Source organism: Microtus oregoni, unplaced genomic scaffold, assembly GCF_018167655.1.
Source record: "Microtus oregoni isolate MIOR12 unplaced genomic scaffold, Mior012 000000F_ref0000247, whole genome shotgun sequence".
Lineage (NCBI taxonomy): Eukaryota > Metazoa > Chordata > Mammalia > Rodentia > Cricetidae > Microtus > Microtus oregoni.
Window position 1 is genome coordinate 11,395,971 of NW_024543059.1, and position 21,618 is coordinate 11,417,588.

The window sequence follows — 21,618 nt, forward strand, 5'->3', positions numbered from 1 at the left end:
GAGGGAAGCCAGGGCAGGAACTCGAGGCAAGAACTCGAGGTGCTAGGAGGGATGCTTCCTGGTGCCTCCTGGTTGCTGAGAAGTCAGGAACTTAGCTTTCATAGGCCCCTTAGAGCTGCTGGAGAACGTTACTTCCTAGCTCGCTCGCTCTCCGGCTCATGCTCAGCTTTTTCTCATATAGCTCAAGTCCGTCTGCCCAGGGATGGCGATGCCCACAGTGGAGTTGGGCTCTTCCACATCTATCCCCGACCAAGATAATCGCTTACAGATAATCCAGTCTGGCTAATCTGTCCATTGAGACTCCTTCAGAAGACTTTAGGCTGTGTCATCTTGACAGCTGACGCTAACTAGGATAGTATTCATCCCAGGTAGAGATGAATACTACCTGAACTACTTCCTAAGTTTATTCTATAGATCACACAAAATTACATGTGTAGACATTTATTGTGTGATATTTGGCCTTGTGTAGACTGTGGTTAATTCTCTAGTTCTTTTCTGTTAAAGGCCACTGACTTAGTCCCTGTTCTCTTGCTGTGAAGAGACAGCATGACCTAGGTAACTCTAAAAGAAATCATTTAATTGGGCACTTGCTTACAGTTTCAGAGGGTTAGTCCGTCCTTATCATGGTAGGAAGCAGATAGGCATGATGCTGAAGGAGTGGTTGAAAAGCTTTATGTCCTGATCCATAGACAGTAGGGAGAGAGGGAGATAGATCGATAGATAGATAGATAGATAGATAGATATAGAGAGATAGACAAACAGACAGAGAGATAGACAGATAAATAGACAGACAGACAGACAGATAGATAGACAGACAGATAGATTGATAGATGATAGGTTGATAGATACTGGGTGTATTAGGATTTTTATTGCTGTGAAGATACATCATAAATAGATAAATAGAAAAATAGAAAACATTTAATTCGGGTGGCTTACAGTTCCAAGGCTTAGTCCATGACCATAATAGCGGGAAACATGGAGGCTCTCAGGAAGACATGATGCTGGAGGGGAAACCGAAGAGTTCTACATCCAGATCCTCAGGCAACAGGAAGAGAAAATGACACTGGGCCCGACTTGAGCATTTGGAACCTCAAAGCCAACCCCCAGTGACACACTTCCTCCAACACCTCCTAATAGTGCCTCTCCCTATGAGCCTGAGGAGGCCATTGTCATTCGAGTCACCACATTAGGCTTGGCATCGGCTTTTGAAACTTCAAATCCCACCCCAAGTGGCACACCTCCTTTGCTCCAACAAGGCCATGCCCCCTTTCACATTCTGCATTTTCACTGCCCTTTCGATGTTGTAAACCCAGTTTTCCCATGAGGCATTGCTACTGCAAGCATCATGCTCAGACCCCAAAGTAAAAGAGATGGAATATAGTGGTCATGCTTACATTTTGTCTAAGGAGGACTCTGATTGGCCTGCTTAGAATAGCAGTCTTAGAACCAGTCACTGTGACGGAAGGTGGGCAAGGTGCTTAGGTATTGACAGGAGTGAGCCCAGCTTGCATCAGGTGCTATCCCATGGCCAGTCTCTGTGGTCAGGGTGGCCAGCTCTTGTAAGAAAATGGCAACTCCTTGTTCCGTGTTCATAATAAATGAAAGTGAGCCCAAGCAGCATTCTAAAGAAGCTTTGCAGTGCCTGATAGACAGGATAGCTGTCTCCACGCAGCTCAGCTGCCCATCCATGCTCTCTGCCTTTGCCTTGGAGAGAAGCTGGTTTAGCTAGAACTAGAGAACTGATCGACACATCACCCCGAACAGCTGCCATGCGCTATGAAATTTGAGGAATTTGTGTGATCTGAATGTTGCAGTCTACCTAGTTCCCTCTCTGTGAGCATTGAGATAGGGCCTGATGGGGTTAGTAGCTGTCAGCTGTTTTTATGTCACCGCGATCAGAATACTCAACAGAAAAAACTCAAGGAAGTGTGAAGTGTTCGCTTTATCTCAATTTCAGAAAGTTTAGTCCATGCTGGCCTGGTCCATCAGCTGGATATCAGTGGCATCAGGACTATGTGCCAGAGACAGCTGCTTAATCTCACCGTGGACAGACAACAGAGCCATGCAGGACTGGGGACTGGGTACCACTTCAAGGGCCACCCCTAGTGGCCCACTTCCCCCCAGTGAAGCTCCATGGCCTTAGAGGTTCCAGACCTTCCCCAACAGGGTCAGTTTCAGAATAAGCATTCAACACATAGGATTGTGGGGGATATTTGAGGGACAGACCCCAAGGCTCTGATGAGAGAAATTGATAGGAACCTGCTTGCCTCTTTCTCCTCATGGAGATGCAGTGGTAAGATGGCATCTATGAAGAACAGGCCTTCATCAGACACCAAATCTGCCACTGCCTTGCTCTTGAACTTCTCAGCCTCTAGAACTATGAATCATAAAGTTGACTGCTTACAAATTACCCTGCCCAAGACAGGCATTTTTGTTACAGCAACCCAGAGCCTTAAAACTCACCTTTAGGGGTAGAGGGCCCTGTTCTCTGTGCTCTCTCAGGCTAATTGCACTCAGCTTGAATTTCTCTGCTGGGTCAGGGTGTTTTGTCCTGTGTGTACAGCTGCTAGGATGGTGGGGGTCAACCTTTGGAGAAAAGGAACACATTGTCACTGAAACCCCAATGGAGGCGTCTTCAACCCCAGGGTCCCCATTTCAGGGGGGCCACACATTTTTGGAACCACATCAAATACCACCCTGTTGTGGGGGCCATTACTTTGTTTTGTCACAAATTTTTTTTTTCTTGTTTTTCTCCCTTGCTATCTTGGTTTTTCTTTTAAAACCACGATAAGATGTTTCTGGTTTTCTCAAGGTTCTTTTGATGAAATATTTCCAATTTATATTTGTATTTCTCTTGTAGCCCGGGGAGCATTTTTATGTGCACAGAGTCTTCTTTTGTAATCTTATCCAAGACAAACTTCTGATTCTTCTTTTTCAAAAAGTCACTACTAAGAAAAATAAAACTTAAAAGCCAGCTTTCCAAAAATGTTATGGAAGGGGCATATGCTCCCAGGAAAAGGCCCTCTGCTCTGGAGTCTTTAAAATGTCTCTCAGTCAAGGGTCAGATGATGGATATCTTTGCGGACTATGTAGTCTCTGCCATGGTCACTCAACTTGGTCGTTGTAGTTTGCTTGTAGCCATGGATCAGAAACAAGTGAGTGGGCAGGAATGTTTTTCATTAAAACTTTATTAACAAAAGCAGATGGTGGGCCAGATTTCAGCTACCCCAGTTCTTGAGCATTTCCCTCTTTTCAACTGTCTGAAGAAAAGTATAGTTCAAAACTTTAAAGTGGATGGGTATCATTTTTAGCTCCGTTTCATGGGTGTGGCAGTTTGAATGAAAATGGGGCTCATAGTCTCATAGGGATAGCACTATTAGGGGGTGTGGCCTCATTGTAGGTGTGCTCTTATTAAAGGGAAGTGTGTCACTGGGGATGGACATTGGTGTTTCAAATGTTCAAGCCAGACCCCATGTCACCTGAGGATCTGGATGTAGAATTCTAAGCAACCTCTCCAGCATGATGTCTGCCTGCATGCCTCTATGCTTCCCACCATAGTGATAGTGAACTTCTAAACCATAGGCCAGTCCCAATTAAATATTTTCCTTTATAAGAGTTGCCATGGTCATGGTGTCTCTTCACAGCAATAGAACGCAAATTGAACACTGAAGAGTTGGGAATGAAACTCAGCACGATCTATGGAGGTTTGGGATGATTGAGGTTAAGTGTAATGAAACATATACATAAGAATATGTACGTTTGTACATATACATCATATGCAAACACATATGCACATGTGTAGATATGCGTGTATACATTACGTAAACGCATATGTATGCCCACACATGTGTACATATATACAAACACACGCATATATACACAGATATGCACATATGCATGTCAACGCACACATATATATACACACAGATACAAGTACACATACATATACACACATGAACACATACAGATATACATACAGATATACAAACATGTGTCCATGCACACATGTACACACATGCAAATACATTCACACATGTACATATACACAAGACTATGTATGTGTATGTGTGCATACATACTGACCAACATGAAAACATGCATGTGTGCATATATATTTACCTCAGCAGCCTTACCATGTGGAAAACTTGGGAACAGCTTAAATGTTCAACGGTAAATTCTCCATGTAAAATAGTATTATAAAACCATGAAAATGAGATTTGTTATAAAATCTTTTATTAGTTTATGCTAACTGACATGAAGTGGGAAAATGTACCCACGAGACCTCAGCAAATTAAAATAAAGAGCAAGTATGTAGAGAAAAAGACTGACAGCAAGTACACCCACATGGAAAGTGTGTTTTTTCTCTGTAGAAGATTGTGTGGGATCTCACTTGATGGGTGTATGTATATATGGGTATGGGTGTGTGTGGGTGGGGGCATTTTTCTCCAGTGATCATGTTACTTACAGAAGAGAAAAGCGTCTCCGGAGAAAAATGCTAGACCAAGTTTATATAGCTCTCAGCCTGAGGCCAAGCTCTTCACATTCTGAGGCTGGCCTTGATGTCCTGTCTCCCAGAGAAGCCAGGGGCAGGGGCTGGACCACTCCAGAGGCCTTGGGAGATGCATCCCATTGTGACTTTTTGGCCCATGAGGCTGTTGTCCTCTCTTGGGCTCACAAATTGCTGCCTAGAACCTTCTAGCACTATGCTCTCCAGCCCCCTAGTAGACCCCTTTCGTCTTCTTCACATAACCCTGTAGAGATAGGTGACCCTATTTTCTAGCCAGAGAAACTGAGGCTCAGAAAGTAAGTGTCCTGTTCAAACTCCCAGAGCTGCTGTGTGGAGCAGCTGTGTCTTGGACCCTTCTGCCACTCCAGCGTTCTCACTCACTGCCAGCTCTCTGCATAACAGATCCAGGAAGATAGCCGTTTCCAGATGTATTGGAAAGTGCTTGGGGCCTCTGTGGTAAAGTCAGCTGTTGCCTTACTTGAGCCATCCTGGCTTAGCTGACTGGGTGCCAGGGCCACAGAGAAGATCCTTGTGTCTGAACTGGGAAATGGGTGCCCGTAGGACTAGATGCTCACAGAGTTCAAAGAACAGGGAACTGGCATGCATCAGTTACTTTACTCATCTCTATGACAAAAGTGTTTAACAGAAGCAGTGTCATGGAGGAAGTGCTTATGTTAGTTCACAGTTTGAGTCCATCACAGAGGGCAAGTCCTGGTGGGGTTCATGGTGATAGAAGCATGTGGTCTAGCTTCTTACATAATGGCCAGACCAGCTGAGAGTCAGACCTGAGACTCTCAAGACTGGCCTCCAGTGGCCTAGGCCCCGTGTCCCAAAGATTTCATAACATTCCCAAACAGCACTGCTGGCTGGGGAGCAAGGGTTCAAACCCAAAAGCCTGTGAAGGACATTTCACACTCAAATCATAACACAGGAGAACCATATTGAGGGCCATAAGAGGCTGCAAAACAGTGGCCCCGTGATGATACTGAGAGAAAATTTCGCATAAGAAGTAATAGGTGTCATGGCAAAGGAGGGGCCTCCTGGAGGAGATCAGAAGACGCTGAATGGAGGAGAGTGAATACTGGAGGGGGGGGTAGCATATGGACTCTGAGACCCCAAGGTATGATGGCCAGTCTTGAAGTGAGGAGAAAGAAAGATTGGCCAGGTTCTGAAGTGTGAGGGATGGTTTAGAATGTGGCTTCATCACTGAATGCTTGCCGAGCACATGCTAAATCCTGGACTCTGTCCCCAGCATCTCTAAAACAAAGGAAACAGAGAGAAAGAGAGCAAGCTCGTTCTGTTCCTGGGACTAATGTTTGGACAGAAGAGGTCAGCCTGGTTCTTACTGAGACACTGGCTGAGGGAATCTCTGTGAAGGACTGACTGTTCACAAGACTGCTTGTTCCAGAGCAAGCCTTTAGAGGGCACTGGGAGACCCTATGGGAAGGAGAGAAGGGGGCATGGACTAAGCATGAAGAAGCTAGGAGGTGACTAGGGGGTCCAGTCAATGAGAACAAGATGGAAGGCAAAACGTGGGATGAGCCAGAGACACCAGTGTGAGGAAGAACGCATCTTCCCACCTTGGGCTGGGGATGTTGCCCAGCAGTGGAGTGCTTATCTGGCATGAGGGAGGCTCTGGGTTCAGTCCCCAGAACTTCGAGAAAACAAGTCGTCCTGTCCGTGAGGAGGAGGATGGGGTAGAGAAGGCGTGTTGGAAGAAGTCAACATTGGCCTCAACTAACTGCTGCCAGGCATCTCGTGGGATTCGCCTGGGACATCCAAACCAGCCAGCCCCAAGGCTTTTGTGGGTCGGAAGGAGTTAAACATTAGCATGGTCTCTATGCTCATTCCTTCTGAAGTCCCATCGGGAGCCAGCCCTTGCCCAGGGCCTGTGAGCAGAGCTGTATTCATATCATCTCGCATCGGGATGCAGGGCACAGTGCCAGGGTTGGCCACCTGTCCTCACGCATCTCCACTGCTCCGTTTGGCAGATCCAGTTCACACACCCTCTCAGGAACACACCTACGAGACAGTCGAGCGTGCTCGCATTCCTGAGGAGCCTGGAGTGGGGGCTCTCTGGGCCCGAGGAAACCCAAGAAGCACGTGGAGAAACAAACGGTGGGGCGGCCGTCTCTCAGGGTCCCCACGGCAGCTCGTGGAGATGTGTTTGCTCCTTTCCTCATGTTGCAGCACGAGCAGGCTTCGCAGCTGGGATTTATTTTCAGAGCACTTTGGAATTCGACAGACCCGCCTGCATGCTGCCTCCCAGCTGAACCCTTTTGCCATTTGGTTGATGATAAAGCGGGTGATGGTTTACACTGAGAGAGCTGTAAAAGATGCTGTCTGTGAACAAGACAGACAGGTGTCAAAACCGGAGTAGCAGACAGTGCAGTCAGCAGAGCCCCAGGTCGGCTCTGCAAAGTCGCCGGGCTTTTAAATCCAGTGTCCCCTCCAGAGGGAGCTGAAGTCTGTGTGCGCACCTTGCTTGGCGCTGTCCCTCAGCAGCGGATAAGATGGCGATTCTGGTGTCGGTGGAGAGCATGCACCTACAGAGCTGTGCTCCATGTCTGCAGAGAAGGGGCCAAGTCCCAGATTATTACAGGGGTGAGGAGGGCAAGCTGATCAGGCCCAGTTCAGAGCCATATTTGCCAAAGGGTACTAATAAGTACCAGAGAGCCAGCTCAGGAAAGCTCAGCTTGCTGCAGGAGTGCAGTCCAGAGAGGTGACTGCCCTTGCTGCACATTCTCCTCCCCCTCCATCTCCTTCCTCCATTAGCTCAGCAGGCCCAAACTGGGAAAGGATATTCCTCAACTCCCTTCTCTTTCTAAGGAGAGGGACTCACTTAAGTGACCCCAAAGGAGGGGCCTCTCAGGCTGCTTTCTTTGAGTGTGTCCTTCACTAGCGTTTATCTCTGAAAGTCTTTTTTTTTTTCTGTCCTACTCCGTTGCTTTCCCTTTGGGTCCATCCTCTCTCACACCCCAGAAGTAACGGCCTTTCCTGTACTTAGGTCAGGGAATTGTTAGTGCTGAGTGAGTGTGATCCCCGAGGTAACAAGTTGGTGTCGTGATGTAATTCTTGGAGTTCGTCTAGGAGAGGGGCTGCTCAGGGCCAGGAGCCCACTGGGGAGCCGTGAACTCACCAGGTAACCAGGTCCCAGCAGAGCCATGGAGGGTCATGAGATGAGCAGAGACCAGGCTATATACTTTCATACTGGGGTATAGGGTGTGGATTTTGGAGACCATTGGTGGGGAGCATGAGACATTGCCAAGAAAAGGTATGGCAGTTTAAGACTACCATGTTGACTGTCCATCACTCGGCTTGGTTTCTTTCTCATTGAACCTTAGTTTAGGCTGATAGCCATCAAGGCCCAACAGTCTGTCTCCATCTCCTAATACCCTTAGGATTACAAACATATAGTCAGGCCCAGCTAGTTTACATGGGCACTAAGGTCTGGATTGGGGTTCTCACACTTACACAGCAAGTATTCTCTTCCCCCTGAGCCATCTCTCCAGTCTGTCATGCTCATCCATGGAGGATTTGAGCAACTGAGTCATGGGGATGAAGGCCATGGGGAAAGGGCAGCTTTGGAAGGAGGATGCATTTGTTTGCATCTGTGATGCCAAATAGACCGCTGGACACATTGAAGCATCTAAAGGGGGTCTGGCCGCCTGGTGTTTGTCGAATATGCTGAGAAAGACTCTGTTTGTGATGTAAGAACAGCAGTGGCGTTCTGCAGGGAAGGAAGAGGGAGTACTGAATTCTGAATCCAACAGAGAAAAACAGAAATGTAGAGCCAGAGAAAGAGCGAGGACTCATTGGGTGGGGAATTACTAAGAATAAACATTAAGGTATAGGGAATTCTTGCTAGAACCACTCAGCAAGAGTGCTTACTGAATGCAGGCCACAGTGATAAGATGGTAGCGGAGGCCAGGTACTGAGGGTAGAGATTTTGCCCAAAAGTGTTACTCAGCTTCCCACTACTATGATAAAATACCTGGCATAATTAGTGAAGATAAAATGTTTGCTTTGACTCATGGTGTTGGAGGTTCCAGTCAGAGAATGGTAGTTTGGAGCTCTAATGGGGTGCGGATGACAGAGGCGGGGGATGTACTGCAGGGCAAACCTGCCTAACTCATCAGCTAGGTCACACAAGGAAGAAGAGATCATGCAGACTTGTAACACTGATTTACCTCAAGGAATCCTTCCAGAACTGTACCTTCAGGCCAGAAGGGGAAAACCAAAGCTAATCCCATTTTAAGAGAGATTCAGAGCCCCTAGAGAGTGTCTTTGACCTCTGGAGATGGGCGTCATGAGGTCACCAGTATGCAGGAGGGATTAGGAAAATGTCACTAAAGATCTCTCAAGAGAAATGGGAACAAGAAGGTCCAAGACCCAGCACCAAGAGAGGGTAAGGGACGGGGAAGAGGAGGCTCCCCCACAAATGGAAAGTCTTGGTGTTCCAGGGCAAGAATATTATCAGGGTCATGTTGAAGAGAGGGACAAAGAGAAAACAGGCCAAGGCCTATTTTTTAGAATTGGCATGGAGATTTCCCTGTGGCCTGGACTAGATGGTATCTATGGAGCTGTAGGGTGACGGCAGGTTGTAGGGGTGCCCCACTGCGAGGAGACCAACTTACAGACCATGATAGAACAATCCACCTGCCGCTGAAGAGAGAAGGTAGGACCTTCTGGGTCACTGAAGGTTTCTATTTGCTCTCTTCCATGATGAAAGAGCTGTAACGTTGTTTATATCCCGGAGGCTGTAGACAGCAGGGAATGGAGACTTTGGGACTGGCTGAGTGGGAAGGGCTCAAGGGCTAGAACAGATCTCGTCAGTGTATGAGATGTACGTGGAGATTCCAACAATACGTCTTCCTCTAAAGCCATAGCTCCACCAGCAGAGGACTTGACAGGACTGCCATGGGAGAAGACACTAGGTCACCAGCATCCAGAGGTGACCTCTAAGAGCTTGGCATGAATAAACTGCCCAAGGGGTGTATTGCAGGACGACAAGAAAAGATAGAAGAGATGATGGAGCCCCTAAAGAGAAAAGGGACTCAGGGGGAAAGAGCAGAGATGCCAGAAAGGAGTGAAAAGTCCGGGTTGGGAAGGCTGTTTGGTTAAGACAATTCTTCCCTACACACCCCTAACTTACCTGGGCACTCACTATATAAACCAGGCTGCTCTTTAACATTCAAGATCCGTCCATGCCTCTGCCTTCTGAGTTCTGGCATTAAAGATGAGTCCCCCCCCCATGCCTAGCTTGGTGGGGTTTTGTTTTGTTTTCTTTTTAAGAGAGCCATGTATAGTTTGCAGAGTTCAGCAAAGCAGCCAGATCAAATAAAGGAAAGATGTGTTTTGGATTCAGCAGTGGGGAAGTTTTCAGTGACCTTGGCAAAGGCCGTTTTCATGGGGCTGGGGAGAAGGTGGCCAGACTGCAGTGGCTTGAGGCTCAGGAACCCAACAATACAGCTGACAAGTAGAGACGGCACCGGGGAAAACAAGGCCTTGTGAACCGTGTGGATTCCAGCTCTCCGTGCACACGGGGGAAGCCAAGAAAATAGTCTGTTCGGCCTTGTCCAGCCTGTCCCCGTGTGGCAGAGCTTGGGTGAATTGGCCACCGCTCCCCAACCGTAATCTCCACAAGAGGCTCACGCCCTACTCTGCTTCCCTCTCCCGCAGGCCGCATCTTGGACCTGAAGACGGGGACGGTGAAGAAGGAGGGACAGCAGTCGTCAATGCGCATGTGCATGGGCTCGCGGCGCTCCTTCATCTGCAGGATGAGGTTTGTGGGTTAGCAGAGACCAAAGCCAGGGGTGGGGGCATTCGCTCGAGCCCATGCTCTCAGCCTCAGGCAAGGCTGCCTCCTATCCCTCCTCGTAGTTCACTCTTTTCCACCCATGCCCTTTGCGCACCTGTGTGTGCTGTGTTTTTCTTCTCTCTCTTCCTTGTTCTTTTAATTTTCGTTTTTGTCCTTTTATGGATTCCTAGTCAAGGCTAGAATTTGCTCTACAGACCAGGCTGCCCTCTAACTCTCGAAGACTAGCATTCACCCTTGATCCTCCTGTCTCAGACTCCTGAGGGCTGGGATTACAAGCTTGAGCCACCTTTGCCCAGATAAGTTAAAACTTTTTTTCACTTCCTTGACTTTCAATAGAATGTTATTGTATATAGTTATTGCTTGAATTCATGGAAGACTGGGCCCAGGATTCCTCACCACCAGCAAAATCTGAAAGGGAATAAGAGGCACGGGGGGGGGGGGGGGATTGTTAGATTGTTTAGGTTCTTTGTGGACAAAAAAAAAGTCAAGGAAGCTTCTTGTATCATTAAGGTGATAATAGGGGATGAGATATGCAATATACTTGCAGATATACAGCCATGTATAAGGTATAAAATAATGAGAGAGGTCAGATATGAAGCTATGCTATGTCTTGACCTGTTGGAATAATGGGGTGCCATTACTATGATAGGAAAAAGGCTGGAAACTCCTTTAGCGTGAAGGGAAGTAGTCATCCTTTTCAGACTGAGGTGCCAAGCAGACAACTGATGGAAAAGATAAGGGGCCAATCGGGTGTATAAGTCTAGACCCCAGAGGAAGAACTGATGGAAAAGATAAGGGGCCAATCGGGTGTATAACTCTAGACCCCAGAGGAACAACTGAAGAAGGGCTCAGGGATCAATGCTGAGGTGGCAGCCGAGCTGAGAAAAAAAGTCACCTGAAGGCAATGGAGCAAGGACATCAGAGGACAGCGCATGGGGCCCTGCTCCCCCAATGCTGGAAAGCTCAATTGAGCATCCAGGCAGGCAAGAGCGAAGCAGAGAGAGCGAAGGAAGTATCCGAAATGCCACTACTGAGTCCCAAATGCAAGGTCTGAGGCTCCAAGGCTACTCCTCAGAGTGAGAAGCGGAAACTGGAGCTAAAGGCAGGCAAACAAGGCAGACTCTGTCTCTTCCGCCCAGCCCATCCTGAGATGCATTTCCCCCGGGACTGCCTTCAGATACCTCTCCTGACCAGTGTGGAATTCTGCGTCCATCTTGGTTCAGCACAGCATTGCCTGCACCGTCAGCCTTACGCTGTGTGATCCCACTGAGCTGCCCGCCCCAAACCAAGCACAGCAGAGCCACTGGCTAATGTCACTTTTACTCGGTTGTCTGCTGCCAGAAGTGACTTAACACTTGTACATCTTGTGGGCACTCTAACATTTCAAGGAGAAAATGCTTTAAGATGAATATTTATCTTTCCTGATTCAACGTCAATCTATTCCTTATGCCTGGAAAGATAGCTCTGTTATTAAAAAAAAAAAAAGTCAGGCATGTCAAGCATGGTGGTGTGTGCACTTGTAATCCCAGTGATGGGACGGGTGGCGACAGGCAGACTCCTAGGTCTTGCTACCTACTGGCCAAATCCTAAATGAGAGACCGTGTCTCCGAAAAACAAATGCATGGCATTTAAGGAAGACCAGCTAAGGTTGTCCTCTGGCCTCCATACAGACATTTACATACATGTGAACACATGTGCTGTATATATGCGCACACACAGACACACACAGAGAGAGAGAGAGAGAGATGTACAAACCTATGTATCACCAAAGTCTCCTGCTCCTTACGCCTAGGTGGGCCTACAGAACCCCCTTTTACAAAACATCACTTTAGGGGTCCGGTGAGAGATGTGGTTTCTCTGCATCTGCTGCTCTCCAGGCTGAGTGCTGGGCCTCTTCCAGAAAGCCCTGACAAGGTGCCAGGAAGGCGCTGGAGTGACAATGTGTAAATCATCTCTTTGCCTTAGGATGGAGTCTCGCCGGCTGCCTGCTTGATGTCACCACTGAGCTGGACATTGTGCACAGCATCCAGCCAGAAACAAAATAGTCTCAGCTAACGTCACAGCGGGGTCCTCTTATCCTAGCTTGGGGACAGTTAGTGAAGCCAGCTGATATGAATTCTTAATTAATCCTGTGGATGGACTGCTCGGAGGCATAGCACAGCATTTCGATTAGCCGTTACAGTGCCACTGTCACTACCCAGATTAGCCCGTCTTTCCGAGCCCAGGCATGCCTCCAGAGAATGTACTCAGAGCTGCCCACCAGAGTAGGAACCTGTGCTACCTGGACTGGCTTGAAAGATGTGCAGTAGTTTGTTCTGCCTGGAGCATGACGTCATCAACAAAGCAGCGCAGTTTCCTTGAGACACTGGGCCCCGGCTAGCAGAAGGTGCAGAGGGCCCTATTGGCATCTCTGCGTGGCAATGTCACAGATTGATCCTACTATGGAAATTGCTCTGGTGCTGGCAGCCCTCCAAGGTCTCAGAACATAATTGGACTCTTTCGTTTTCTTTCTTTCTTTTCTTTTTTTTTTTTTTTTTTTTGCATGTTGCAAATGAAGACATCCAGCTTGGCGCTTGTCATGAATGTTGGGAAATGGAAATGCACTTTGGGCCTGCCAAGTGGTGGCCAGACCTTGATACCTGGGGATGCTGAGAGAGTCACTGAGAAGTGATCAGGGAGGTCCTGCCATTGTGGAGAGTGCTTCATCCCCTGGGTCCCATAGAGGGACCCCCCAGGCAGACCTGATTCTTTTGCCTCTGGATTCCTTGTCTCCACCCTCCCCTTGCCTTTGCAATCAGCAGGCTTCCAGCTGTGTGGTTGTTCCTAGAGCCTGCCCTGGTCAGGGAGGGGCGTCCACAGTGTGATGCTCAAGCCTGGGAAGATGCTTCTGTTCCGCAGCTGTCAGCATCTGTTTCGAGTTGGTGTCTCTGCTTGGGCCTGCAAAGACACGGCTGTCATCATCACCCTCCTCCTTTCTGCAAAGCCACAGGTTCCACTGAAATGATCTGTTGGGGCCAAGGATAGCTGGCCTTCTCCTTCAGCGTTCCTACAACTCTCTAGTGCAAAGATGGACTGTGATATGTTTCTCGTGCATGTGAAACACTGGCCAAATTTCCTTTGTAGGGCAACCAGTGAAAAGCAGGCGAGCCCACGCCTGCCCTTTGGAAGGACATTAGCCATGGGACACAGCAGTTGAGAACCACCTGCTTGATAGCAGGGTTACCCTTCAGCGTGAGGGGCAACAGAAAGTGAAAGGAGGGGAGGAATTTTACAAGGTGCTGGTCCTAGGTAACTTTGTATCACTTGGCGTTTGCCAGCAGCCAGTGGTGGCAAGCAGGAGCAGCAGCGGGAGGCACCTGTTAGTGTGATGGGTTCTGTACAGGTCTTGGGTAAAAGGATCCTTAGTCCTGCAAGGGTGAAGGCTTGTGTGCTGGTCAAAGATATTGAGAGTCCTCAGCTCCTGACTACAGCTGGCATTACAGTCTCCAGGCTGTTGAGGTATCATATTCTTCAGCTGTGATAACAGCCAGTGTTACAGCTCCCAGGCAGGCGATGCTGAGACTCTTGACCCTAAAAGCTTGACTACTATAGAATTCTTCCAACAACAAGGCCTATGGTTTCTCTTTGACTCTGCAGGCTTCTTGCCGTCTGCTGTCAAGCAGCTGTCCATCCTGCCCCATGCAGTTCAGCCTGCTTAGCTAGGGCTGGCCCTACTGCACTCCCGCCTCTGCCTTCACCATTCCTGTGCTCTCTCTGCTACTTCTGTTTTGTGTGTTACCAGCTCAAGCTCTAATAATAAAAAAGTAATTAAGACAACAACAAAGCAAAGTTAATTAAGAAAAGATTGCTCCAGAAAATCTTCTCACTGGGCTTGATTGTCATAGCAGGAGAGGCAGCACAGCAGAGTGTTCCCCAGATGGGGGACACAAAGTGAGCTGAAGAGGCAGCTTAAAAGGGGCATTTGCATCAGTCACAGCAATCTGTGCATGCAAACGCGGGCTAGTGTTTGCCCCCCGTTACAGTTCTAGTCTTCTGCTCCCCTCCTGGCTTAGGTAGAAATTGTTGTAGGATTAACTTGAGTTAACCCAGGCGTCTAAGAGTTTAAAATTCCAGGAAGAAACTATTTCAGATAGCTCTGGTTCAGGCTACACCTTCAAGAGTAGTTTTTACAAGGTGTCTATGAAGAGTTCAGAGGAGCCTGTGCTCACGTAAGGGTTCTTTCACTGACTGTTTGACTAATATTCCTTTTGCTCAAGGTAGTCAGAGATGCAAGAGGAAGTTCAATGGCCGTGCACACACCCCCATGTTTAATTTCCCCCTCCCCCGTACCTCAACATCCTTATTGATAAGAAAGGGAATGTCAGAAAGATTGCTGGCAAATTAAAAGAACCCATTGTATGTGCTGCTAATATGGCTTAGTCAAGTCCTTGCCTTATGAGACCTGGGTTTGACCTCCAGAGTCCATGTGAACAGAACCGGGTGTGGTGGCACACTTTAGTAATCCTAGCATCAGAGATGCAAGACCTGGAGGATCCGTGAGGCACAGCCACCACCAGCCTCACGTGGCAAGCTGCAGACCAGTGAGCAACATTATCTCCAAAGAAACAGATGGAATAGCATCTGAGGTATCCTCTGGCTTCCACATGTACACGCAGAACATGCACTTGTACAGACATAGACACACGTTGCACCTGCACACACTTGAACACACACAATGAGCTTACACTAATAATGATTTTTTTTTTAAAGCACTTAACACTTGCCTAATGCTTCAGGGTGAGGTGCGTTCCCCTTGTCTGTGTTAGAAGCACCATGAGTTTCGTGTATTTACTGCAGCCTCACTGGTCCTAATAATAATGTGTTGACTCTTAGGTGTGGAAATGCTCCCCTAGACCACCTGCCTTTGAACAGAATAACCACCATGCGGAAAAGATTCAGGTGGGCATTCTTTTCTGTGATGCACACGGGGACTAAGCTAGTAGATGCCATGATGGCCCCACACTGGGGAATAATTTAGCTTGAAGAGGGGTGGAAAGTGGAGGCCCAGGAGGCAGTGGCTGGGATGAGAACCGGGAGTTGGGTAGAATTTATGTGTGACTTTCAGGTCAGGATGGTGGGAAATTGAGATTTAAAACCATAAAGGAAACAAGGGAGAAGGTAGCTTAGATACCCAAGGGGTTGCCAGCATCTTGCCTTGTTCCCATATTGTTGTAATAGGGGCGGCGGGCCGCTTCCTACCACCCGGCTAGCTTTACCCGAAATAATTACACAGAAACTGTATTCTTTTAAACACTGCCTGGCCCATTAGTTCCAGCCTCTTATTGGCTAGCTCTTACATATCGATCCAACCCATTTCTAATATCCCTGTAACACCATGAAGTGTCTTACCAGGAAAGATCTTAACCTGCATCTGTGTCCAGTAGGAGAATCATGGCGACTCCTTGACTCAGCTTCTTTCTCCCAGCATTCTGTTTACTCCGCCTACCTAATTTTATGTCCTATTAAAGGGCCAAGGCAGTCTCTTTATTTAACCAATGAAATTAACACAAAACAGAAGACTCTCCCCCTCTCCATATCGTGAAGACAGCCTCACGTGTGTCCTTTCTCAGGAATGGCCTTGGCCCTGTGAAAGAAGGAGAAGCCCAGTATGCCGTGGTCCACTGCACAGGTTACATCAAGGCGTGGCCGCCAGCAGGTGAGCAGAACTCCTGACAGATTTCTGAGAATGCGGATGCCTTCACCTTCAACTGTTGTACGGGCTTCAGAGTATTCTTGGAGGCCAGGTGGTGATGGGGTACACACCTTTAATCCCAGCACTCGGGAGGCAGAAGCAGGCAGATCTCAGTGAGTTCAACGTCAGCCTGGTCTACAAAGGGAGTTCCAGGACATCCAGGAATACTACATAAAGAAACCCTATCTCAAAAAACAAGCAAACAAACAAATAAAACCCAAAGAGTATTCTTGGAGAAAAAACAAGAGAGTATCACCATTTTCTTTGTGGTTAGAATGTCGTTTTTACTAGAGAAAGCCCCACTATCTGAAATAGGTTTCCAAAAAGTGGAATTGGTGGAGCCTTTGCATCATCAACCTCTGCAAAGATAGTGTGGAGATTTGAAATGAGAGTTTCAGCATGTTCCCACAGATGCACACGTCAAAGTCACAGAGAGATGACAGATTATAATAACCATTGGCCAGGAAAAGGAGAAACGAAACCATCATATCTTGCTGGTGGGAAAGTAAAATAGCATAGCCACTTGGAAAAAACAGTCTCAAAATGTTAAGCATGCAGTTACTATATGACTTCACAATTTGACTCCTAAATACCAACCCAACAGAATTGAAGACCTAGGTCTACAAAGGAATTTGAACACAAATATTTATTCAAAATGGACAAAGTGTTAAAAACAACCCGAATATACACGAAGTGGTAGATAGATGAACAAAATTTCATGTATCTGTATAGGGATTACTAAATCACCAGAGTATTGCTGTGTGGCATAGAAATCCCACAAAGAAAAGTACATAAAGACTGTGGCCATAATACAGTTTAAGAACATAGATCAATAACCAGCCTAGTGCTTGGAATAAATGAAAACAGCACGTTGGCCATTGGCAAGCAAATGAAAACAAAGAACTGTAGGATAAAAGGGGTTTGAACTAGATGTTATAGCACTGGTTCTACTGGGCAGGGAGCTGGATTACGCTCACTCTGAACTGGATTTTTGTCTTGGAGGGGTTTGTACAAGGCACCTTGCTGGCCAGTGCAGGCATCTACAGGGGCCCTTCCTTCACTGACTGACACTGCCTGCCTCACAGGGAGAGTGACACGTTGCTGCCTGTTGCCCAGCAGATTGTACCTCTGATCTGGCATGTTGATTTTCAGCCATACCATGGGTTGTCTGGAAGTAAGATAATTTCTCCGTACTGTTTAAGGTTTTTCAAAGGATGAGGTTTTTTTTTTTATGTCTGTGAATATCACCAGTACCTTTCCAGAATTCTGAAATGCACGCATAATTGTAAGAATAATAACTGTTTTCTGAGTGTTCCCCATGCCAGACATTAGAACGATCGCAAGAGTAATATGGTATTGGCAAAGTCTGCACACCTGCAATTCAAAACTGTACAATCTAAACACTCCACACTGACTTTTTATGTATGTATACACATGTATTCACACACACGTGTGTGTATACATGTATATATATGTATGTATATATGTATGTATGTATGCACAACCTGTCAGTTAAAAAGATTTTTTTCCTTAAAACATTTTCTTGGGCTTTGTTGGATTGCTATCACAAAATATTACAGACTGGATAATTTGTAATGAAAAGAAATTTCTTACAGTTATAAGAGTGGAGACTTCAGGGCTAAGGGGTTGCATTGGGCAAGGGTCTTCTGGTTGTGTGTCAGATTATGACAGTGGGTGTCATCTGGGGAGAAAACTGACACCTGGAACCTATGAGCTTAGGTCTCTCTCCTTTTATTTTTTGAGATATGGTCTTCTTACTATATATCCTGGCTGGCTTGGAACTCATGATGTAAACCAGGCTGATCTTGAACTCACAGAGATTCACCTGCTTCTGCCTCACAAGTACTGGGATTAGAGTGTGCCAACACACACAGCCTCTCCTTCTTAAGGAGCCACTAACATCATCATGAGGTCACTATAGGATCTGAATCAACTCTCATCCCCTCCAAGAGGCCCCATCTCCAAATACCATCAACATATGAATTTGGGGTTTCAAGTTTCTAATTCATAAAATTTTGGTAACATTTTTTCCTAATGTGTATGGCAGTTTTGTGTGTGTGTCTGTGCACCATGTACAGGCTGTGCCTGCAAGAGGTAGATCCCCAGGGACTGGAGTTACAGATGGTGTGAGCCACCATATTGGGAGTCCAATGCAGGTCCTCTAGATGGACAGCCAAAGCTCTTCATTGCTGTACTATCTTTCCTGTGCCCTAAAAGATATCTTTAAAACATGGGAAGTGCAACTTATTAAATTGTCAGTATGCTGTTTGCCAAAGGTCTGAATCAGAACCAAGAACAGGGATTGAGAAGGCCTCCACCCCTCAGTTTAGGAGACCCGCTCCCTCAGTTCTGATAGTGCTACAGAACCAGCTAGACCCCGGGAATACAGAGTTCCCAGCAGCGGAAGAATTAGCAAGAAGCAGTGCAGTAATAGTACGAGGCCTTTCGTAAACGGCATGGCTGATCCCATCTGCTGCTGTTCCTAGGAGCCTCAGATAGTGCTTGAGAAAGTAGGTTTGTAGTAGGAGATTGTTCCAGGAGGTGGAAATAAGAGCAGACAATTGTGGTGCTGAGAGGGAGCCAGGCAGCAGTGTCTCCATTATCCAGTAAGTATGGTAACCTGTGTGTGGCCATTGTTTTGCCAGTCTCTCAGGGCTACACCCCAGGCCCATTCTTCTAGGAGTCCTCAGATAAATGGGGAGACCATGTGTCCAGAAGTGATAGGAAAGTGTTTTATAAGACAGTCATCCTTGGGGATAGACGAGTCCCTAAGCCAACTGAGGTTAGAAGAGTTGCCCTGAAGAATGCCCATACCCAGGCTTCATCAGTAGTTCAAAACCTTCTTGGGATCCATGCCAATGAATGCCTCGATTCCTACTGAATCTTTCTCTGCTTTAAGTTAGTTCATCATGCTTACTATACCAGGCAAATTCCTCTTCTGGTTCTGTGCTCAATACTCTGCTTTTCTGCCCCTTTTGGGGGGTTCCACACCCATGGTTTCACATGACGAATGCCATTAGCATGGTAAAACTCTCTCAGCCTCTGTGAGAAAAGAGGCTGTGGCCCAAGAGGCAGGCGACGGTGGCATTCAGAGGATGAGCTCCCCTGGAGCTGCAAGGGTCTAGAACTGTTGCTGTTTGCTTGTGCGGGGGCAGGAGGACTTATTCTTCATCTTAAATACTGGTCCTTGAAACTGCCACTTAAGGAATGGCTGAAGGAGCCAGGGTGTTCCACTTAGAGAAAATGAGACATGATTGCTGTCTTCAAGTATTTGAGGGGGTGTCACATTGAAGGAGGAATTAGTCTCAGGGTAGTTCCAGGAGGCACAACTAGGAGCAAAAGAGGAAAGTTACAGACGTGAGAAGCGAGCCAAGGGCATGAACGGGCATTAAAAATGCAAGATAGACACATTAAGCTATGGAAAAAAACAGTTTTTATGGTTAACCAGAGCTGCACTTTAAAACAACTGGATACCGTTTTCTCTTAACCTCCTAATGGACCAAAGAGGGAAACGGCAAATGATGTCCAGTGTTGGGAAAGAAAAGATGCTTTCTATGGCGCCGGTAGGAATGCAAATTAGTGCAGTGCTTGAGCAGAAGAACGGGGCGCTATGTGTCAAACATTTGACAGTGTGCGATTTATGATCCGGCACTCAGATTCATGGGAATTTACTCTAAAAATTGACTAGAAATGTCTGTAGACTGTGTGCTTTAGCACAGTTTAGCAATCATGAAAGCGCCCAGTGAATCTGAATGTCACTGGCAGAGAATTGGCTAAAATTCTGTGGAATCTATACACACCAGCACGGTGGACAGACACCAGTGAGAACATGAGCTAATCAAGAATGAAATAAACTATGAATAATTGGTTTGAAATGGTTATAAGACATATATATCTTGATTCTTAAATTATAAATGAATAAAAGATAGGTGTATGTTAAAACTGGAATATTAATTGCTTATTTCTGTGTTTGGATTGTCGGAGCTTTTTCTTCTCTGTTCATGTCTGCATTTCCCCAAAGTTTAACCTGACTTTAATAACCAGAGAAAATGATGTTTTGAGACATCAATCTGAAATTTCAGAGGAGGTATCCAAGATGATTAGATCGTGTGGTTTACAGTGAAGTTAAAGCATGTCATTATCTGCCTTCTTGGTCTGTTCTTCTCCTGGGTGCATATATGAAGACAGGGGTTCCGGAGAAGAAGGCCATCTTCCTGTATCATGACTCACACACGCCTATGGGGGACCTAGCTGCCCCTGCTGCCTTGTTCCAGCAGCTGGATACTGGACTTGGCTGTCGATACTGATTCTTGATTAATGGCTGCATTCTTCACACATAAAACACCAATTCTACCTTACTGTTGGCATCCTGCAAGACCCAAGGGCATATGTTGTGTTCCTGTTCTCATCCCCATACATCATTCAGATAGCAAACATTATATTCATGAAGACAGGTTGAGTAGGTGGATGGATGGGTGGGTGGGTGGGAGAGTGGATAGTGAAAAAAAGAAGGGCTCTTGTTTTAGAAAAAAAAGAGAAAAATCATGACTCTACAGGAATTGAAGGAATTTCTAAGTTTATAGAAGTCAGTGTTTATGGAGCTCTTTTAAGACACTTAAAGACAGTGTGAGGTCTAGATGAGTGGCTAAATTAAGTCATGACTCTTTTACATTTTCCTAATGGAACTGGGGTACTAGATTAGCAAACAGCTCCTGGTAAGGAGTATTAGCTACAATGCTGGCCCTGCTTGCTCAAACTCCTCAATCATTAACAATGACTAAGTTACAGAAAAGATTTATGATGGCTAGCTAAAGTCACTATAAATATCAGAACCCAACCTCCAGAAAAGGTTAGCAGCCAGGATGGACTTTGCAGTGCAAACCAGAGCTGTGTGGACAGAGTTCTTGACAGCCACTCATAACACGTGCACTTGGGCCTGGGTCAGTTAACTGTATAATGGTGAATCTTTCTTCTTCCTTCTGCCCATGCTATACAAACCTCAAAGTAGATTCTGGTATATTCCAGAAGCCCTTTCTGTTATATAGCAGCCTTCCTGATTAGCCTAACAACGTTTTACACTGTACTGGTCCAGTATTTGGAGTTGGACTATCAGGCACTGAGTTCCTTTTTCCCATTGTTCCCATCGTGCGGTTGTTTAGTTTGTCACAAACCACTCAAAGCCGGGTACGTTTTATACATTGGGGGTGTGCTCAGAGTCTAAAGGACACTAAATTTCCAGAAGTGTGACTTATTTTCTCCCATTGTCACCACCCAGCGCCTTGCTTTTCATAGAGGGCTCACTGTCAAGCAGGGTCATTTCTAAAGTGGAGGCATGGCTCACCACCTAGTCCATGTAGAATGCCTGGTTACCTAGCAGAATGGCTGCCCAAGAGAGCCGAGGTCTGGCCCAGGTTAGGGAGTTTGACATCAGAGTTGATGACTTACCCCTGGGGCAATCCAGAGCTGGAAAGAGCTTGTGTTGGCACTAAGCACTTTCCTCACGGATGAGGTGGGTGTCTTTTTCTCACTTCATTGCTG

General features: G+C 46.7%; 1 protein-coding gene across 6 annotated transcripts in view; it reads left to right on the forward strand.

The window, feature by feature from the left end:
- The window catches only part of Arnt2 (aryl hydrocarbon receptor nuclear translocator 2), a 143,227-nt gene that overhangs the window by 74,064 nt on the left and 47,545 nt on the right, over nucleotides 1–21,618 (forward strand). For all 6 annotated transcript variants that reach the window (XM_041650220.1, XM_041650175.1, XM_041650193.1 and 3 more), the window contains 3 exons: nucleotides 10,190–10,292; nucleotides 15,201–15,266; nucleotides 15,938–16,023. In XM_041650220.1, the coding sequence (XP_041506154.1) occupies nucleotides 10,190–10,292; nucleotides 15,201–15,266; nucleotides 15,938–16,023 (255 nt within the window). The remainder of the gene's footprint in view (nucleotides 1–10,189; nucleotides 10,293–15,200; nucleotides 15,267–15,937; nucleotides 16,024–21,618) is intronic.